The sequence below is a fragment of the Carettochelys insculpta genome, chromosome 1 (assembly GCF_033958435.1).
Source record: "Carettochelys insculpta isolate YL-2023 chromosome 1, ASM3395843v1, whole genome shotgun sequence".
NCBI classification, from domain to species: Eukaryota; Metazoa; Chordata; order Testudines; family Carettochelyidae; genus Carettochelys; species Carettochelys insculpta.
In genome coordinates, this window is record NC_134137.1 from 263,686,315 (window position 1) to 263,708,332 (window position 22,018).

The 22,018-nt window shown below is 47.9% G+C and overlaps 1 protein-coding gene across 1 annotated transcript in view; it reads left to right on the top strand.

Moving 5' to 3' along the window:
• LOC142016607 (sodium- and chloride-dependent GABA transporter 1-like) overlaps positions 1–22,018 on the top strand; it is a 46,345-nt gene that overhangs the window by 19,532 nt on the left and 4,795 nt on the right. Inside the window, exons 6-12 of the mRNA XM_075000653.1 lie at positions 1,005–1,139; positions 5,223–5,326; positions 7,264–7,388; positions 8,894–9,006; positions 18,784–18,915; positions 19,791–19,893; positions 20,810–20,910. Of these exons, the coding sequence (XP_074856754.1) occupies positions 1,005–1,139; positions 5,223–5,326; positions 7,264–7,388; positions 8,894–9,006; positions 18,784–18,915; positions 19,791–19,893; positions 20,810–20,910 (813 nt within the window). The remainder of the gene's footprint in view (positions 1–1,004; positions 1,140–5,222; positions 5,327–7,263; positions 7,389–8,893; positions 9,007–18,783; positions 18,916–19,790; positions 19,894–20,809; positions 20,911–22,018) is intronic.

The following is a 22,018-nucleotide window of genomic DNA, read 5'->3' on the forward strand; positions in this document are numbered from 1 at the left end:
TGAAGTACCGGCACCTTTTTCAGAGCATCTCAGGTGGGAATCTTACAGCTGGGGCTGCTGAGGGTCAGTACCGGCACCTTGGTTTTGTTTTTTGTTTTTTTTTGGGGCGGGGGGAGGTTTATACAGATAAACAAAGATCTAGACTGAATATCAGGGGAAAAAAGTGTTCACAGTAAATTTTCTCCTGTTGTGAAGTAGTCTCCCGAGCAAAGTTGGGGAAACCCCTTCAGGCAAGCTAACATTTCTTGAATCATTTAAATAAAGGCAGACTAGGAAGATCATTAAAAAATAAGGGTTAAATTGTTAGACTGATTACATCGCTGACTTCTTTGTCCTTGTGCAGTTCCTCTGCTTTTGGTGCTGCAACACCTAGCACTCATTTGGCCTCATCTTTCTGTGACCAATAAAGTCTTGTGTGGTTAGCAGAAGAAACCCACAATGTCCACAAATATTATTTGGAGAGACACAGAAGACCGCAAGTACAGAGAAAAGTGTATTTTCTTACACAAGAGCTGTTAGACTTCCATTTACACTTCATAGGGGCCAGGTGCTTCCGTAAGTGTCAGTCCTGGCAAGAAGAACTAAAGTATGCAGAGCCCAGTTCACTCCTCTTGTGCCCCAGTGCGAATCCAGAATAAATTGGCTTAAGGTAGAAGAGCCAAGTCACTACTTTAGCTCTGACTGTGAGCAGGGCTATACCAAAGGAGACGGTCAAATTAAGGCACTCAACTCCAGCTTCATTAATTACGTTGCTGGAGTCGACCCATCTTAATTCAAGCTTCTGTACCACCCACATTGCAGGAAGTCGATGGGAGTGAATGTTCCCAACCACTTCCCTTAATCCTAACCAGCGGCAGAAGTACCGGCACTGACATGGGCCCCCTGTGAGTTAGATTTAGTGTATCTCTGCCAGAAGCATTAAAACGAACTCTGGAAGATCGACCACCGTAGCATCGATCTTCCCAGTATTACAGAGCTAACATCTCACTTTCTGTCTCTCTCAGGTTGTGTATTTCTCAGCCACCTACCCTTACTTCATGTTAATTATTCTTTTCTTCCGTGGAGTCACTCTACCAGGAGCCAAGGAGGGAATTCTCTTCTACATCACACCAGACTTCAGCAAACTCTCTAAGTCTGAGGTAGGTCTCCCAGTGCTTAAAGCTTTTACACTTGGGCTACGTCTACACGTGCCCCAAACTTCGAAATGGCCATGCAAATGGCCATTTCGAAGTTTACTAATGAAGCGCTGAAATGCATATTCAGTGCTTCATTAGCATGCGGGCGGCAGCCGCGCTTCGAAATTGACGCTCCTTGCCGCCGCGCGGCGCGTCCAGACGGGGCTCCTTTTCGAAAGGATGCCGCCTACTTCGAAGTCCCCTTATTCCCATGAGCTCATGGGAATATGAAATGCATATTCAGCGCTTCATTAGCATGCGGGCCGCGCTTCGAAATTGACGCTCCTTGCCGCCGCGCGGCGCGTCCAGACAGGGCTCCTTTTCGAAAGGATGCTGCCTACTTCGAAGTCCCCTTATTCCCATGAGCTCATTTGGAACATTGCAAGTTTCTCTCATATCCAAACATCTCCTCACCTAATGCTTGGTCTACACTAGACCTTACGGTCAACTGCAATGGAGAACTGATGGGAGAATTTCTCCCGTCGACTCCCCTTATTACTCATGAGAGCAGGAGTACAGGAAGTTGACAGCAGACCCCAGAGAAATTGATTTCACAGATCTTTACCAAACATGCAAGATCGAACTCCAGGAGATTGACCCTTTGACCCAGGAAGTGTAGACATACTCTTAGAGTCTTAGAATCCCAGTAGTCACAACCATCACGGTCAGAGACAGAACTGGGCTAGATCCTCAACTGATGTAGCTCAGTGGTGCGCCACTGAAATCCCACAGAGTTATCAGTGGAGCGATGCTGATTTACACCATTGCAGATCTGTCCCTGTGACATGTAGATGTTCCATCCACTGCTTATTCTAGGGCTAGCTGTGCAATCTCAGGGACAGCAGGCAATAGAAACCTGCATTACCCACACCTCAGTGCTAGCTGTCGGTATTAGACATAGCTGTTATTTTTGGTGGAAGTGTTTCAATTGCAAGTAACAGCAACATGCTCTTTGCCTTTCTCAATGGGAAGCCTGCTGGCAGAGAGATGCTCAAGAAGGCAAATTTGTCTCTCATATAGAGTAACAATTCCTTAGAGAACTGTGAGGTCACTGGCCATGCACAAGTGAAGATAACTGAAAAGCCCTGATCCTCTAGAGTTCCCATTGATCCTTCTCTGTAGGAATCACTGCACTATAACAATATTGCCAACCCACGGGTAAGGCTGCCCTCAAAAAATTACAAGCTTGGTTTAAACAACAAGTTACATATATATATATAAAACAAAACATCGTCTGTGTTCTCTTTAGTAGCCCCTGGGGTTTTGAGCCATTAAGTTACACAGGGGGCACATTTTCCAGTGTTTCTCTACAGCTCTGCAGGCTAGAAGCTGAACTTTTTAAACAATGAAAGCTGAGATTCTCATGTCATCAGCTGGCTTCAGGATCTGGGACTTAAGAAAACACACCTGCTATAATCAGACTCGTGAGTAAAACATGAGTGTTGGCACTCCTGCTGCAAGTACAGATACTCCGCAGACCCCACCCCTTCGCATTGTGAGGTGGAGAAAATGGTTCAGAATAATTAAGACACAATTTCCACACACACACCCCGCCCCAGTCTCTGTCCATTTCTGGAACCAAATATTGAAGATGACAGGATGTTCATTTTGAGCCAGATTGTAGCTAGTTCTTGATGTGTTTGCAAGTTGGGGAGGGAACAAAGAGATCTCCCCTTCTTGTGGCTGGTGAAAAGTGCTATATAAGAACTAAGTATTATTATTGTGCACATTCCCAGCACAAGGGCTGCTCTCAGCTAGGGCCCTCTGAGACACTAGCATCCCACAAAGAACAAGGCTGGGCCCCCAACCTTCACCCTCTCCCTTGCTCTGTATAGCTGCTTTCTCTGGGCAGCAGTGGGTTGGGGAGTCATGCTTGTTTCATCCTCCCATATGGAGATGCAGCATGTACAACTGCCCCTCCCACCCAAGTACAGGCTACAGAAGGCATTACATTTCCATGAAGAAATATGTCTCCCTGAGCTCCACCTAGGAGCCCCCACTCGTCTCTCAGACAACATAGCCTAGACTAGTCTTAAACGCACCATCTGGCCCATAACTATTGTCTTCCTTTGCTTTCCATCTCCACCTGTCTCTGAGCTTCTGTGTTCCGCCTGACACTGGAAGTTCTGGAATATGGGGACAAAATGAACATTCTATTCTAGAAGCAGAACCTAGTGGAAATCTAGAGTGAAAGTAACAAGTGTCATTTCCCCACCCACTGGAAGGGGAAACAGCTAGTAAGAGGCAGCAGAGTTGAGCACGAGAGGGCGGGGGCTGCAGCTGGCTGCTGGAGCCAATGCTGGTATGCAGCCACCTAGGTCATCACAAAATTTGGGGAAATTTGGCACCCCAAATTTCAAGGTGCTTCACACAGCTGTATTTTGCCTATTATGCATATGACTAGGGACAGCCCTGCTGAGGTTTATTCCTTTAAGTTGCTGCAGGAGCTGTGAAAGCAACATGAGACTCTGTCTGTCTGTAGCAGTTTCTTCTGCGTCAGCTAACTGTTGTAGGAGTCAATAAACTCATCTGCCATTTAAGAAGTATTTTACTAATGAGTACTCGCTAAAATGAGGAACATATACACCTACGTTTATTCACTATACTAGAGAACTTCCCCTGCTTATATGAGCTGGGTCCCTGGCCAGGGGGAGGGGAGACCCACAGCCCCACAGCTGGAACCTTCTCCCTCCCTTCCCTCAGACATGCAGCTGTCTGACAGCCCTTCCACTGGGGGGAGAGAGGGAGAAGGCTCTTAGCCTGGTTCCCTCCCCTGCAATGGCAGGAATGTGAAACTGACCAGCCATGAGCTGATCAGTTTCCCAGCCCAGGAAGCCATGGGAAGACTGGAATCAGCCTGCCCCTGGTTTCCAGCTCCTGCCATTCTTTTAGCCAGGAAACTGACCAGCCCTGGTGGTTCCTGGCTACCCTCCCCTTGCAGGAAAATTTGAGTTATGCAGGGGTTGCAGGAACAACCCCTGGGTAACTCAAGGGTTTATTGTATTAGACTGCCTTCCCCACATCCTGCAGACCTCACCCTAAGCCCGGTTGTAAACCCCGCTCCAAGGTCCCTAACTGCCCCCAGCCTTACAACCCCCCTTGCAGTCCCAAACTTCCCCCAGTCTTAGACCCTCCCCTTGCATCCCTCAACAGCCCAAGCCTTGGACACTCATCCTCCTTCTGCAGCCTCTTCACTGGGCTGCTAGGCTGGGTGGCTCCCCGAGCCCTCCTGCTACCAGCAATTAATTTAAGTGTTAAGGTTTCAGCACCTACGCATAAGGTAATTGCTATCCCTAGTGATAGAGATCGCTGTCATCTCCAGCAGCTATCTCTATTGATAGATATCTGCCTGAGACAGCAGTGTTAAGAAACTGCAAATGGCTTCTTTAACAGCCATGTGCAGCTGGGAACTGCCCAGCTGGTGACCTTTAACAAATCTAATGGGACCCATAGGTTGGGAATCCCTGCTCTACATACATACAGTACAACCTATTCCTGGTGCCAAACTATTCAAATACATCGGAAAAGTACCTAACGCAACCGGTTAATGTCAAGTTACAAGTACTTGGAAGAAATCAGAGACTTTTACATGTATTTTAATGGGAATTTAGTGTCTCTCTTATGAGTTTTCACCTACGAGCAAAAATTTAGGAACCAATTGTGCTTGTATGGTAAGGGATGAGTGTACTGCACAGGAATTGGAGGCCTGTCGATCAGGATATTGACATTCAACTGTGGAACAGTCTTCTACCTAAAACTTCATCAGAATCAACATTTTGACTGTCCCACCTGCCCCACTTTCACTGAGAAATGCTTTAGACATGATCAGCTATTGCTCAGAGAAGATACAGAGACCTAGCTGGAGTGACAGAGTCCTGGCTCGGATGATTTAGTTGGGATTGATCCTGCTTTATTCAGGGGCTGGACTCGGTGACCTCCTGAGGTCCTTTCCAGCCCTAGGATTCTATGAGTCTATGAGATTGGATTATGTAGAATGTCCTGACAGTACTATGGAGTACTGAGTTCCAGCCTGTTCTTCCTTTGCAGGTCTGGATGGATGCAGCCACACAGATCTTTTTCTCCTACGGACTGGGGCTGGGATCGCTGATTGCCCTGGGAAGCTATAACTCCTTCCATAACAACGTATACAAGTCAGTATTCTTCAACCACTGCTACAAGCTTAAAGATGCACAGAGGCAAATTGTGAACCCCATTGCTTGGGCAGTGGGTATAAGAGGCAAAAGGAGGCAATGCCTCCCCTGGATCTTAAAGCACAACTTTTCTTCCCTTTATTATTCCGACAGTTCCAGAAGACTCCTACAACAGCCTGTTGCAGCTTGCAGACAGGTGGCTCTTCCCCCAAAGTAGATCTGTTAACTTAAAAGTGAAAATGCTCCAAGCTTGCCAGAACTGTTAATACAACATGGAACCTGTGAAAGAGCCATGAAGTAGTAATTAAAACCATTTTGCAGGCATGTGCCTGCCAACCCTGAATTTACTGAGGGCGCGGGAGTGCGGGGGGAAGAGGAAACAGTTGTGCATTACTTACTATGTCTATGGGATCTGAGTTTAAAAAATTCTTTAGGTATAGTTTTTTAGATCATCCTTCATAAAATACACATTTCATTTTAAATTACAGTAGTACTAAAAGTTGCTTTCCAAGTGTTCCTGTCCTTTCTAGCCATCCCTACTCTTGTTTCACCCCCTATTGAACAGACAACATTCCATTTCTTCCAGATAACTGGACTAATGAGTTTCCCTTTTACTTCTGACTATTTGAGGAACTAATTTTAAGAGCACCGTCCTCCAAAATCAGTCTTTTACTATGATACAAAATCCTTTGTTACGCTTAAAATCTCTGGAAACATATTTTAATGTCAAAACAAAAAAAGCAGTCAAGTAGCACTTTAAAGACTAACGAAATAATTTATTTGGTGTCTTTAAAGTGCTACTGGACTGCTTTTTTGTTTTGATAGTACATAGACTAGCACGACTTTCTCTCTGTATTTTAATATAAACATAGTGAAATTTTCTCAACATCTTGTTATGAAAATCACACTGAATAAATTAGTGTTCCCTTTTCCTAAAAGCAATGAACTTAGTTGTGAACACACTAAACAGCTCTGAATAATTTCAGATAATGCCTTTACTTAAATATGCAGTAATCTAGAATGATTACTTTAGGAAGGCTTAAGAGAATATTTATAATATAAAATAAGCTTAGAAATACTGATGAAGAAAATGTAAAACAGAGAAGGGCTGCACTGTGTTATTCCACAGTATTTAATGTTGTATTCAGAAGGACAACTGACTTGTCTTTGCTGCAAAGCTTTTGCAAATAAAGCTCTGACAAACTTCAGGTTATATCACAAAACCTGTGACAGACATTTTTTATTCCCAAATGTTGTGTTTTCAATAAAGTACCTACAGCACGTCCAGTCTTCCCAATCTGGCACACAGTGGAGAATATGGTCCCTTTTCTTTAGAGAGAAATTTTAGAGCAGTGTTTTCCCTCAAAAATGTAGTTTGCTACAGTTGGGTTCAAGGGTTTGGCTGGAATGGCTGAACAGAGAGAAAAGGGAGACAGTGGGGAGGTGTGGGACAGTGAGGAGGGGCCCAGGGCTGAAAGGGAGAGGGTTGTATTATGGATGGGACCACAGGCTGGGGTTTTCATCTCCCCAAGCAGCAGCTTCACCTACCTCCCGTGCCCCTGTAAGCAATTAGTTGCAGGGGTACTGTAGTCCCACTGTAGTCACCAGCACTACTCTTGTGAATAACTACTCACCAGTGTAAGAGGTGCTCAATCTGGTCCATAGTGCCTGACACTGTGTGGCCCATAGTTCACCCACATGAAGCTCAGGCCACATTACTGATGTCCAGACTGAATGGCTTCTGATCACAGGAGATCTCTAAATTTCCCGCTCTTTCTTTGCCTGTTGCCTCTCACGGTCATTGGTCCATAACACAGTCTTGAGTCACCCCAGGCTTCATTTTCCTCATCAGCTCATCCCCGGACACAGCCTGTTCTGATTAGCTGAGAGGACCAGAAATGCAAAAGGGTTTCTCACGTCAGTGTTTGCTTTTCCAGAGACTCAATCATCGTCTGCTGTATAAATTCCACCACCAGCATCTTTGCAGGATTTGTCATTTTCTCCATTGTTGGCTTCATGAGCCACATCACCAAAAAATCAATCTCTGAGCTGGCATCTTCAGGTAAGCGGATGTTGCTTGTATTGTGTTTAGACAAGTAGTGTGAGACAGTGCGTGGGGCACTGGCCTGAGGGTCAGGAAAGCTGGGTTTTGTTCCCCACTCTGCTATTGACTTACAAGACACTTGCCCTCTTTAGCCTCTCTCTCCCCGCTGTCCTAGCAACCTTGCAGGCTTGCACCCTTTGTAATTCCATTGAAACTCAATGGAGTTACCGTGGTGTAAATGAGAGAAGAATAGGGCCTGTTCTGGAGGAGAATTTGTGTGTCTCATGCACAAAGAATTCTATTAAACTTACTAAGTGTTCTCGCTGAGCTTTCCTGACTGGGGCTCTGCTGTGTAATCCAATCCCCTGAGACAGTCCAGCCTTGTGGCATGGCACAGCTCAAGAGATTGGGAATGAGCCCTTTGACAAGCTCTTACCCAAGCTGAATGGACGTAAGGGTTGGCCTGAGTCCTAGGAGAATTTGGAAAGCCTGTTGCTGAGGGACTCAGGTGGTATTTCCACTCACTGTCCCAGAGCGGGACATTGTGAGGGTTATTGCTGGTGACAGACCCACTGATGGTGGGGGAGGGGGGAAATGGGGCAATTGCCACAAGGCTGTTTTTCAAATGGGCCCGGAGCTCCAGCTGCCATGGCCGCTACTTTGGCAGTGGCCAGAGCTCTGGGCCCCTTTGAAGTGCCAGCAGCATGGCTCTGCTGCTTCACATGGTGTCAGAAGGAACAGCGCCACTGACTGCCCTGCCCTGCCCTGCCCCTTCCATCTGTGGCCCTGCTCTGTCTGACCCCCTCCCCATCTTGCCTCAGTGCCTGCAGTGGCTGTGAGCCCTGCAGGTTGGCGTTGTGTACCCACACTTGTCTACTGCCCAGTATTGCTGCACTTACAGAGGCTTTTTAATGGGCTGTCCTTTGCTAGAATTTTCCCACATAACATCTAAAGTCTGATTTGATCACAGTTCTCACGAGAGCTGGTTAAAACTCAACATTTCCTTTTTGTGGGGAATTCTGACATGTTTGTTCTGAAGTCCATTTTCAACTCTATCAAAAAGAGGTTATTTTTCCATTTTTTTCCCCTGAAAACTAAATTTCGTTGAAACTGACAAGTTTCCCCAGAAAGTTTCAATTTTGAAGAAATGGCATTTTTTGGACTGAAAATAAAATGTCCTGTTAGAAAATGTTTGGTCAACTCTAACTCTCAGAAAGTGTGTCAGAAACAAAACAGACATTTCCAGCAAAACATTTGATCCCACAGTCTTACCATCTCGTCCTATCATTGATTATGGTAACAAAAGGGCAATGAGGGAACAGATGACTGGATTCTCAAGTCCCCCATCCCTCCCTTGTGCAGTGCTGGCCAATGGGTCAGAATTGTGTGGAGCCCATATTAAAATATTGGCAACCCTTTGCTGTCACCATCTCTCAGTTTAATGGCGGTGGTTACGTCTGACAAGTCTCACTCTCAAACACCTTTAGAAACATAAACTATTCAATATATTTTCATTCTGGTAGGTCCAGGACTGGCTTTCCTCGCCTACCCACAGGTCGTCACACAGCTGCCCATGTCCCCTCTCTGGTCCATTCTCTTCTTCTCCATGTTAATGATGTTGGGCCTTGACAGCCAGGTGAGAGACAACACACAAGGGAAAGTGGGGTAAGCAGCACAGCTATCATCAGATCAGAGCAACTCTGGATGAGAGTTGCCTGTCCTCCTCTGCCAGTCATGAATTTATAAAGCAAACTGTCTTGTAGCACCACAAAGGGTAACAAATGTATTTATTAAGTAACGAGCTTTTGTGGGTAAGACCCACTTCTTCAGATTTTCAGAAGACTTTGAAGTGGGTCTTACCCATAAGATCTCATTACCTAATAAATAAATGTGTTAAACGTCTTTAAGGTGTCATAGGACTGCTTGTTTTTGAGAAGCTATAGACTAACATGGCTACCCCATTGAGACTATTAGTCTTGTATCCGGTGATTTCTCACTTGCAACAATGAGATCCTCCATTTTGGGCAGATCTTGAGAGGGGCAATCTCTTGTACCCCTGAGGAGCTCTGTCCATAGAACCAGTTCTGTAGGAGGTGATGTCCTGTCCTGCCTTATTAAGTCCCATTCCTATAGTAAATCTTTTGTGGCTCATCTCCTATAAACTTCAGTCTGCCCCATCCATATAGTTAGTTATTTATAGGGTAACCACCAATTTGTGGATGAGCTCTGGCTCCATAAGCTGTAGGGGGCAGGATCCACCTTTTTATTCTGTTTGTACACAGTATCAGGTTTACAGTAGGCGCGATCACTGCCTCTCATTTGTATTGCAGTATCGAGCAATGATGGCACTAGTAATGTTCCCTGGCCTGTGTGGCAGTGAAAGAAGGCAGTCTTCAAAAGTGATCAGTCTCTTTCGATAGCTCTTTTCCATTCAAATGAAAGCATCAGATGTTAATTTGCATGCATTTGAGCTGCCAAGGTACCCAACAGGAGTTGTAGTTTGAATATCTTATGCCCTCATTTGCCTTGTCTAAGGTCTGGGCCCTTGGGAAGATTATATCTCCCATGATGCACTATGGTCAGAGCTGTCTCATCCAGAGGAGGAACTGGGGCGGCCACCACTGGGTCTGCACTTTTGGGTGCGGGGGGGGGCGCGGGGCAGCAGCAACTGCCATAACCATCCTATGGATGGGAAGGACGGTGGTGGGGAGGTCGATTACCTGGAGCTGAGGGTTGGGTGGTGGCAGTGGCAGCTACAAGGGTTGCCCCCTCTGCATTCACCATGTGAGTGGCAGGAGCGGCAACCTGATCCACCCTGCTGTGCCGTGCTGTACTGCCCCCCCCAGCCCACCTCGCTTCACCACAGTGTTGCTAAGCAGAGTGCCCCTCTGGTTGCTGCTGACTGCAGAGAAGAGGGGCACAGCAAGCCTGGAGGGCAGAGTGGCGTTGGCGCACTAGGGCAGACCAGGCTGCTGCTCCTCAGCTTACATGGCGAGTGTAGGCAAGGAGGGGAGGGGAAGCGACCCCTGCAGCCTGGGCTGTGCATGGCCCCAAGTAATCCCCAGACAACATTGCCTCAGGGAAGGGCTAAGGGAGCAGGGTGGGGAGAGAGCAGGAGATGGACAGAGCCTGTGGCATGGGGGAGGGGTGCCTTGGGAGTTGAGCCCCCAGTCTGGGGTGCTTGGGGGCGGGGAGTTGCCTCAGACCCCAGTGTCCGCCCCTGCTTCAGGACAGCACTGACCATAGTCTCTTGTTCTGTGAAAAGCTTCACGGTTTCAGTTTCTCACCCCCCACCCCATTCGGGATGCAAACTCCAGTTGTTGGAACAGCTCTAGTCCTGAGTCTGGGAAAGAGCATGTCCAGGCAGCGAGCCCGGAGGCAGTCGCAGCACGGTGTGCTGGTGCAAGGCTAAAAGAAGGCACGTTTCAAAAAGGAGCGCCAGGGCAGAGCTACAGAGCTAGGCTTTGGCGCTGTACTTTGTCAGGGTGCGGAAGATTAACAAAAGGGATAAGGGGCAGTTGCCCCACGGCCCCCAGGTGTGAGGGGCCCCAAGGCTCCAGAACTCCGTTTTGTTTAAACAATTCACTTCAATGGGCCAAAAGCAATGTGTCCTGTCATTCTTATTTTAAAATTAATTTCAGTGTAATTTTATTATGCATCATGAGTAATAATAAGCACGGATAGATTTTAAAGCATAAATAATGATGTTACGTTAATATTTTGATATATTTGGGGCACCCCTAGTGACTGTGTTGTCCCAGACCGGCCCCCGTTCTTAATCCTCCCGTGCTTTCAGAATGTGGGGGAGTTCTCCTCAGCTCCTCCCTAGTAAACAGAGACAATCCTAGGAGCAGTGAAGGTGTTCTCAGTTTCTCAAGCACTCTGGGTAAAAATTACTGGCAACATCACGGAGCAGGCACAGTATGTGGCTAGTGCTGTCAGCCAGGTTCCACAGGAGCTGTATACAGGCCTCTTTCCCATCATAGGAACTTGCACCATGACTCTGCCAGAATATCCTATCAGAATACTAGACAGGGAAAACGAAGGGGGGAATACCAGAAGATCCCAATCCACAGACACCAGAAATGGAGGGGCGGGATGGTACTTATCTATTTTACACAGGATGACTTGCATTATTTTTGATAACATGAACATCAAAATAGACAGGCTGCCAAACAATTAATCTGGCAAAAGCTCTCTCATGGTTGGGGTCTGTAATAAGATGGAGGGCTAGCGTTCTCCTCAGCCCATGGAGAGGACACTGAGCTTGGATGGTGTCAAGTATCGGAGGGGTAGCTGTGTTAGTCTGGATCTGTAACAGCAACGAAGGATCCTGTGGCACCTTATAGACTAACAGAAAAGTTTTGAGCATGAGCTTTCGTGAGCACAGACTCACTTCATCAGATGCTGGTCATGAGCTTGGATGGGAATGCAGAATTAAGCAGATTTGGAAAATGTTGAAAAAATGTTTCTGGGTAAACAGTAGAGCTTGGTGGATACCTCAAATCTACAAATGTTCACTCAAATGATGAACTGAATCCCCACACCTCTGTTTATCGCTGTTACTTGCATTATTAAGGTAACACCTAGAGAACCCAGCCAAGATCAGGCCTTTGTTGTGCTAGGTAGGAAAAATACATAATAAGGAGACAGGCTGTGCTCTGTGACAGGAAACAAAGGCGCAGTGAGCTGAACTATTGCCCAGGGTCACCCAGCATTTGAGATGTAGACCTGGGAATAAATTCCAGGTTTCCTGAGCCCTGGGCCAGTTCTCCATACACAGACTCATGCTGCTTATCCAGTGCCTCTTATTTGTTTGGAATCGTCAAGTATAATGATAAACCAGTTTGCTGACAGGAATGTTCACCCACAAGGAAAATTTCAAGCAATTACTAGAGAATATTTATAGAAGGTGAATTTAACATATTAATTGTGCATGTTCACCTGGGAAACCTGATTCCAAAACAGAAAACTCGTACAATGAGACCACACATGACACTAGTATTTCTTTGTGCTGCCTTAGTGCTCAGAGGCTCCAGTCAGGCTCCTGGCCATATTGTACTGGGTATAGTACAGATTGAGGAGTCAGGTTATTTTATCAAATGAAATATTACCAACTATTCCTGAGTGAGGCACTCAAACCACCAGCTGCTGACTGATTCCTTGAAAGGCTTACAGAAGCAGTGGGCTTGGAAGGGGAAGCTAGCCATGTACTTCCCAGTTAATTCAGGGAGGGACTTTGCTGCATATGGAGCCACATACGAGAAAGCAAGCCCTCAACTTTTCTTGTGCCACAGCCTGGTCTAGTCCCAGTCTCTAGGGAAACCAACCTATTGTGACGGGATCTGAGAGCTGACTCTTAAATGCTTCCTAAACCCTGAGTCCAGGTAATGACATAATAGCCAAAGTGCAGATGGTTTCTCCGGTGATGGGGTTTTCCTGTTGGCGTAGGTAGTCCACAGCAGCAGCAACTAGACTGATGAAAGAATTCTTCTGTTAATCTAGTGGCCTGTACACCAGGCATTAGGTTGGCATAGCTATGGCACTCAGAGGTATGGATTTTCTTACACCCCTGAATGCAGTAGCTAGGTTGATCTAAATTTTAAGTGCCATCCACACCTTAGACAAGTCCTCTGCAGAGCCCATTTGGTGGTGGGGGCTCCGGTTTCTAGTAAACTTCTTCATGGCAATATAGCAGTAAAATAAGGAAACACAGGTTTAGCAAAGGGATTTCTTAAATGTAAACATACACCTCTTACTCTTAAAAAGCACAAGAGGGTTTTGTCTGTAAATCCCAGCTTTGATTCAAGGCCTTCTGGGCAACCTATTCCTTCATTCTTCCCCTCTCCAGCTTGCCTCCTGTTCCTGGCAATGAAATGACCACCTTAGCTTAGAAAACAGCTGCACTGTAGAAAGACTAGATTAGATGGGAGGGAGTGGGAGATTCTAGCTCCCCCTTCTCCCCAGACAGATTGCTGTGAAGAGAGTCTATTCAAAGCCAAAGGCTCAGCTGACAGAAACCCTATTGTTTGAGCCAGGGAAATTGGCTCAGTGTTGATGGCCCTTGATTGCTCTGTCACATCTCTCTCCCTCCCCTTGTGCCCCTAGGTAGCCTCTTCACTACAAAATGCTGCAAAATGGATGAGCTGATCTACAATCACATACTGGTTGCAATTACAAATAGCGTCTGTAAAGCCACATGGAATTGGTAAATGGGCCTAGGCATATTCCCCAAACTGTCACACCTTGTGTCCAATCAAATCAAATCAACCCAGCGGGAGTTTCACATGCTGCATGCTCCCACCAAACTGCCCGGACTTACTGCAAATATTATTTGGCAAACAATCTCAAATAATGAGTAAATAAATGTCCCCAAAATAGCTAAATTCACTGAAAGAACTATTCTCTCTGGATCGTGCACTGGGCTCTTGTAAATAGCTGAGTACAGGACAGCAAGCCCCCTAACCACTGTGTGGAATTATCAATTCATTTGCTTCTCAAATATCGCATGAAAGTCTTGTAGCCCAGTCTCAGAGGGCACGGATCAGTTTGGGGGATGTCGGTGCCAGGGGGTGTTTGAAGCACCAAAGCCAAAACAAGTAGGTAGGAAAACACAGATAAATAGATGTTGGGGGTTTCTAGCCGCATACTGGAGATTTAGTTATGATTTACACATCCAGTGGTACCCACAATACTGACTGCTGCTTGCACAAATAAAAAGCCCCTGGCCAGTAATGTTTCCGCTAATTTTCTCCATCCATATGCGGATTTTCTCTGTCCATGTGCAGAATATTTTTTGATGTACACTGAGGCATGCGCAAATGCCTGCCACCGATGGAAACTCAAACCCTCCCTGTGGGCACTCTGCTAATCAGTGTTTGAATTTCTCCCAAGTGGCCGCTCAAGCACACATCTTACAGTGGCCGCTGCTGGCTAGTCGTTGGTACACAAAGGCTCCTGGTATGCACGTGTGGTGATAACTATGCACACAAATGCACGTGTGCAATCGCTCAGGTGCTGCCAACGGCCAGTTTCGAAAATGAGGCCCCAGCTGGTCTCTCAGGGTGTTACTGTGGACAGGAACACATTCTACAGGACTGCCAGCCACCCAGTCCATGGTTGCTTAGCCTAGGCTGGGTGCAGCAAGGTGGTAAAGCTCAGGTGTCAGACCACCCCCTGAAGTTCTAGAATCGGTCAGACAGCTGCTGAAGTTCTGCTGGCTTTCTGTAGCAGGCACAACTGGTTGTTGCCCCTGGGACAGAAGGGAGGGAGAAGTGTTTCTATGGAAAGTGAACAGAGTTGACCCTGGAAGGCCATCCAGGCTTGGGAGAGAAGTTAAGATTGAAGTTTTTGTTCTGGTTGTGATTATGAGCTACCAGTAAAACTGAATCCCATCAAGGTGTTGCTGTGCTCAGTGTTGAAACACCTAAGTGATTTAGGATCCTGCTTTGCTTTTTGAAAGGGGATTTAGGCACTTAGGACCTAAATCCCATCACCTGTCAATAGGTGTTAGACTCCTAAATCAGCTAGGTGTTGCACAGCCAAGCAAGACAACACCTACCTACCTTTAAAATTGTGCCTAAGGCCCCATTTCAGCAAAGCACTCAGGCACATGTTTAACTTTCAAGATGCACGTAGGTCCATCCCTGTTCAACAAAGCCTGTAATCCTGCTCTTACAGTTAAGAACGCGTTTAAGTACAGGCTGGATTTCTGTCATCTGAATTTCCCTAGTCCAGCAACACCTCTGGTTCAACATCCTCTGCAACCCCATGGGTGCTCTGGGGAATGGCAAAAAAACAGCAGATTACGGCATTGGAGTGCTGCCAGAGTAGGGAAGAAAGCACACCCCCCCCCCCCCCACACACACACACCAGGCCCTGGGCCAGCAACAAAGAATGGAGCTCCAGCACACCGTGGTTGGGAATGGAGCCCCCAGGTCATAGAGCTGGCAGAAGAGCAAGCTTGCAGAAGAGCAAGTATTGGCCTCCCCTGGTCCTGCAAATTTCCTGGTTCAGATCCAGTCAGGTCCTGAAGGTGCCAGAGCAGGGAGGTTCTACCACTGTTTTTCTGAATTGGGATTTATCTCTGGGTCTGTGTACTCTGTGGAGAGACACTGCCTGGTCCCACCTGGGCTTAAGGGGAACTGCTTTTGCTGACATGAACAGCACAGGAAGCTGGAGAGTCAAGAGGAATAACAGGGTCTGTCTGTGTTCAGTAACCTCAGTAAAGGAATCTTTTGTGTATTTACTAGCACTAAGTCCTGTCTCTTCATGCCATGAGGGATACTGCAAATTCTTATTCACAGTTGCAATGGTGTACAAATGTGCATACACTCTCTCTCTCTCATCTAGCCTGGGTTTAGTTCTCTTGCATCTACAGTCCTTTGCATATATGCTAATGATTCCTTTTAACTACTACTTTCTGGGTCAGGCATTTGCTCCACCAGGGGAGTTACTGAAGCCCTGTGATTCCAAACCTGTGTGTGCCTCCTGCAATGCACCTTTTGCATAAGCTTTTCTTGATGATGGGATCAGAGTCCTGCAGAGCAGAAACATCACAACTCTGTCTAATGCAGAGCTGATTTTCTGCTATTTCAGTCCTTTTGTGCCCTCGTTGCCCACTGCATGATATGAAGAGCTCTCCAGGAAGCCAATGGGAGCTCTTTGAATTCGGGGGGGGGATGGGGATTACGGGCCTCTTCAGCTGTGGGAAAACTCTTATGTCTGTTAATTGGGGTGAGATGCCAGCCTGTCAGTGACTCACTAATTTACTGACTCTCCTGCTCTGTAACTGTTGAAGTTACCAGATCCTGGGAAGAAGTGGGGGGGAAAAGGAGTGGGGGAGAACCAGGAATGGAACTAAGAAACAGGAAATAACAGGGTCATCCAGCGAGGTTCGTGGGGCGAGAGAGATTCATATAATGGGAGAGTGACCGGAATAATGAAGAGACATGCCAACATACCAAGAAAACACTAAACATTTCAGTAACAGAGAGGAAGCCGTGCTAGTCTATACACTATCAAAACAAAAAGCAGTCAAGTAGCACTTTAAAGACTAGCAAAATAGTTTATTAGGTCAGCTTTCGTGACTATATAGGGGCTCATCTGCATACTTAACTCAATCTAATTCTTGATCTTCCCCCCCACCCCTCCACTCTCTGATTTGCTCACCTTGATTATCTTTTTCTGATTTGCCCTCCTTGCTTACTGTTTTTGGCTCTCTGTGTCTTAAATATTGAGTCTGTTCTGGTCTGGCTATGGTCTGAAGAAGTGGGTCTGTCCCACGAAAGCTCACCTAATAAACTATTTTGCTAGTCTTTAAAGTGCTACTTGACTGCTTTTTGTTTTTAAACATTTCAGAAAACACATAAATGCCACTGTAAAGAGGATAAACAAAGGAAGTGAGTACACAGAAGCATAACAGTTATTGTTCCCATTATGGTAGCGCCTGGGAGCCGCAGGTGCAGACCCCAGGATCCCATTTTGCTAGGTGCTGCACAAGCACAAAACAAAAGACAGTCAGGCCATGTCTACACATGCACGCTACTTCAAAGTAGCGGCGCCAACTTCGAAATAGTGCCCGTCACGGCTACACGTGTTGGGCGCTATTTCGAAGTTGAAATCGACGTTAGGTGGCGAGACGTCGAAGTCACTAACCCCATGAGGGGATGGGAATAGCGCCCTACTTCAAAGTTGAACATCGAAGTAGGGCACGTGTAGCCAATCCGCGTCCCGCAACATCGAAATAGTGGGGTCCGCAATGGTGGCCATCAGCTGAGGGGTTGAGAGACGCTCTCTCTCCAATCCCTGCGGGGCTCTATGGTCACCGCGTGCAGCAGCCCTTAGCCCAGGGCTTCTGGCTGCTGCTGCCGCAGCTGGGGATCCATGCTGCATGCACAGGGTCTGGAACCAGTTGTCGGCTCTGTGGATCTTGTGTTGTTTAGTGCAAGTGTGTCTGGGAGGGGCCCTTTAAGGGAGCGGCTTGCTGTTGAGTCCGCCCTGTGACCCTGTCTGCAGCTGTTCCTGGCACCCTTATTTCGATGTGTGCTACTTTGGCGTGTAGACGTTCCCTCGCGGCGCCTATTTCGATGTGGTGCTGCCCAACGTCGAAGTTGAACGTCGACGTTGCCAGGCCTGGAGGATGTGTAGATGCTATTCATCGAAATAGCTTATTTCGATGTAGCGTGCACGTGTAGACGTAGCCTCATTGTCCCAACACAACAGCTGGAGGCAGCCAGCCAGGTGGGAGGGGAGGGGATGAGTGCAAGGAAACAATGAGATGCTATTGGGTAGCACAAAAGGTGGTGGTCTCAGCACACCAGCAGCCTGAGACAGGGCAAATAGGCAATAACCTGCTCTTAGCAGGTACAGAGCACTTGCAAGTCCAGCTGCCATCAGTGGGGGCTCAGTCCTGATCAAATCAGGTCGCTATTATTTCAGTGCCTAAATGCTGCATTTGGGTGCCTACCTTTAGCCCGCGCCTCCTGCTCTGAAAATTTTAGTCTTAACGACTGGCTCAAACATATCAGGATTAGACCTTGGGGCCCCTTAGCTGCAGCCTGGTGCACAAGCCACTAGTCCATGTTCAGCTCCAGAAGGCAGAGCCACTATGCATCAGTAATCATCCTGAAACAAGCTGCCAAGTGCTGTGGCTTCCACAAGCAGCATGGCATGATTTGGCCCTCTCTTCCCAGCAGTTCCATGTGGTCTGCTTGGGTGTGGAAAGGTGTGTACTCATCGGTATTTACTGCTTCAGCCTTTCACTGCTGCCCACGCAATCCCCCTGCCCATTTCCCTCCAGCTAAGCCCATGCACACCTGCTCCCGTGACTTCCCTCTGCTCCCATACCAAAGGAAATGCCCAGACACCACTCTTCATCTAAATCTAATCTAGGGGACGTCCAGGTCCCTTTCCATTTACTGTCTTGCCCAGAACATTCCACACCCATATCTTCCCACTTGATAGTTTCCTGTACCCACGCCCTTCTTTATCTTCCCATGCCTTCTCCCCTGGGACCTGGCAGGTCCAGTCCTTCCTCTCAGGCACCACTCACACCAGCCCCTTTCCCTCTCCACAACACCAGTCATTACCCAGCTACCTGTGGTAACTCCTGCCGCTGAATAGAAGGAACAGGCTTTCACACACAAACACACACACACACACACACACCCGGGGCGGTGGCCCTTCAGCACCACCACTGCTGAAGCTCTGACAGGTGGTCACCCAGCAGGAAGAAGTAGCAGTGGGGCACCGATAGAAGGAGAGACCCAGAGCCAGGCTGAGAGGTGGAGAGTTCTCCAGCAGGGGAGGGAAGCAGCACCACGCTGGGGCGAGGGCAGAGGGCTAGGAGGAGGTGTTCAAAGCGAATGCAGAGGGTGGTGATGTACATGTGTGTTTGTCTTTCCTCCTGCAGTTCTGCACCGTGGAGGGGTTCGTCACAGCCTTGATAGATGAGTATCCCTATCCCCTGAGGGCCAGGAAGAAGCTCTTCATTGCTGCAGTCTGTTTTATCTCCTACTTGGTTGGATTCTCCAACATCACCCAGGTACCTCTAACTGTGCTCAGCTCAGCACCTCTGCCTGGTGCTCTTCTATCCACCTCCGTGTATGACAGCAGCACAGAAAGCCTGTGGGGGTGGGCCACTGGCTGTGAAAGACGCTAGGTGCACTGCTGGTCTGGGCTCTGCCCAGCACGGTCATCTATCCAGCAAGCTGCAGTCTGCACATTAAGTCTCAGGAAGTTACCACCTAGTGGTTAGTCAAGTTGGGACTCATATAGCTTCCAGACTGGGGCTATGCCCTGCAGGGCGCACATTCTCTTAGCAGAAGATTGATCTAAACCAAAAGAGAGCAGATCTGGTGGGACAGCAGAAGAGTGACGCCCAGGCTCAGATGCTGTGATTACGTGCCCCAGGGAGTGACCTAATGCACAGAGCTGCATGCTGGGAGTGCGCCAGTGAGGTCTGGGTTCCATGTGTCCAGACTTGAGGGCCTAGCTGAGCAACACACAGGGCAGGGTGTGGACTTGCTACCTTGTGACTTCGTGCTGGAGGAGTCACAGAAGGGGGAACACCTGCAGGGACATCTGAAGTGCAGCAGGGGAGATGGAATGTGTCCATTTTACTAAGTGGGTTCACCTGGTAGTAAAGGTGGAAGACAGCCACCCAGGAGTCCTGCTTTTCTTCCCACCCCCTGCCACGCCCAAACACTGACCCTGGGCCACACCATGGAGTATGTCTGTGACAACGGCAGGAATGCGATTAAAACAAAATGACCTGTCTTTGTTGGCTTCCACAGGCCAAGGAAATTAACGTACAAAGGCAGAATGATTAGATATGAGCACTGACAATATTAATTCTCAGCCTCCCACCCAGGCGCTACTCCATAACCAGGCCTCCTCGCTTTGGCTTTGTCTCTGCAGGGTGGCATTTATGTCTTCAAACTTTTTGATTATTATTCAGCCAGCGGCATGTGTCTTCTCTTCCTTGTCTTCTTTGAGACCATCTCCATTTCCTGGTGTTATGGTAAGTGCTGCTCATCTTGTTCCTTTGCTTCTTAGCTACAGACACAGAGGATACCATTTTCAAAGGCCCTCAACACTGGCCATTGAAGTCAGTGATGGACTGACAATTGACTGTGGTGTTGGGCCAGTGTTAAATGCTTTTGTGAAACCCCCAGGGAGACGCTCACCTCGCATCCTCAGACAGCCACTCAGCTGAGCACACATTCACAGAGAGTCCACGCAAATGGATATATGCACAGACCTCTAAATTTGGATTTCTTAGGGGCATGGGATGAACATAGAACTTATTAGGCCAAATCTGACTTCTGAGCTTTCTGCCTTGATAGCCTGACAGTGGCCAATATCAGAGTCCCCCTCTCCAACAGAATCATAGGATATTAGAACTGGAAGGGAGGTCATCAAGTCCAGTCCCCTGCCCTGATGGCAGGACCAAGCACATCCGTATCATCCCTGTGTGATATCTATCTTACCCGTTCTTAAATATCTCCAGCAATGGGGATTCTACCACCACCCTAGAGCAATAACTTCCCCCTGCAATTGCGCATCGCTGGGTGGCTGGGGAATTCCTTTTTGTTCTAGACTCCTGAAAGGTCAATCTACGACCTAGTCTAGCTTATGGTCTAGACCTTTGCTAGCTGATTACTGTCGCTGTCTTAGTTTGGGAAGGTGTAGATGGGGTTGTGGTCATAAAATTATCCAGTTATTCATTAAGATCCAGCCTATTATTTGTGCTAATAGCCTCTGCTTTTTACCTGGGAAGTGAGTATTACATGTCTCCCCCCTCACCTTCGATGCCTGCTCTCCTTTCTGAACTCACATATCCTCTTCCCCTGTTCTTGACCTTATGGGGTCACTGGAAAGAGCTGAGGAGAATGGTGCTGAAACATCATTGCTCCTATGAACCCACATTTCCATAGGTGTGAACAGATTTTACACAAACATCGAAGAGATGATTGGCTACAAACCTTGCAGCTGGTGGAAGCTCTGCTGGGCCTTCTTCACTCCTCTCATCTGTGTGGTGAGAAGAAAACAGTCCTCGCTGGCGAGTTTAATCTGGAAGGGCCGGTTCCCTGGGATCGCTCTGTGTGTGGGGAAAGCATTTCATTTTTTATTCTCCGTAACTCCTCTCTGCATCCAGATCTGGAAAAAAATGCAAGTTGGTCCTGTGAGGAGACAAAGAGATGGGCAGGAAAAGAAATAAAAGGAGCCCTTTTTATTTGCCTTCCCCCTCCCCACCGAAGCCCTGCCCAAACTCTCAGACGAGAGTGGGTAGCTTGACCCAGCCTATGCAGTTAGCACTATATACTTCTGTGGTGTGTATGTCAGAGCTGAACTCACCAGTCTTTACTTTAAAAAGAATTGTAGGCTGCGGAGAAGAGTCACAGCCACTCTGGCTCTAGACTCAGCCCTGCCAAGCCTCTCTCAGCAGCAGGTACTCTGCAATATAATCCCATCGGCACAGACGAGCCCTCAGCTCCCCTCTCTGCCTCCCTTCTTTGCCTTGTGCTATTGGGATGTGCAGGAGCACGAGCTGTGGGATGTTCCTCGCTCCTAAGAAACAGCTTAGAGGCAGCAGTTTGGGAAGTGCTGTAGGAGTGCAGAGTGCAGCAGAAACCCAAGCAGGGAGGAGGTGTCTGTGCTAGGGCTGGAGCAGGAGAGTCAGGAGCACTGACCATGGGAAAACATTCTCACTACTTTCTCAGCCTCTCTCTGCTGTGGGAAATGGGGTAGAAACCATGTCTGGAGGAATGAGCAGATCAGAAAGAAACGTGCAGGTGCTGCAGGAGCCGTGGCTGGGGGAAGGGAGGGGTTGGGAGCAGTGCAGGAGCCCAGGCGATGGAGGGAGGTGCTGGGAAATGTATGGGAGCCCTGGCTGGGGGTGAGGAGAGCTATTGGTAATGGTGCAGGTGCCCTGAGTGTGAGTGTGGGGGAACCAATTGGTAATGGTATGGGAGCCTTGGTTGTGGGGAGAGAGGTTGGGAAAAGTGTGGTAACCCTGGGTGAGGGAGGGGCTGGGAATGCATGGGAGCCCTCGGTGGGGGGGGGGTGCTGGGAATGCATGGGAGCCCTCGGTGAGGGGGGGTGCTGGGAATGCATGGGAGCCCTCGGTGGGGGAGGGGCTGGGA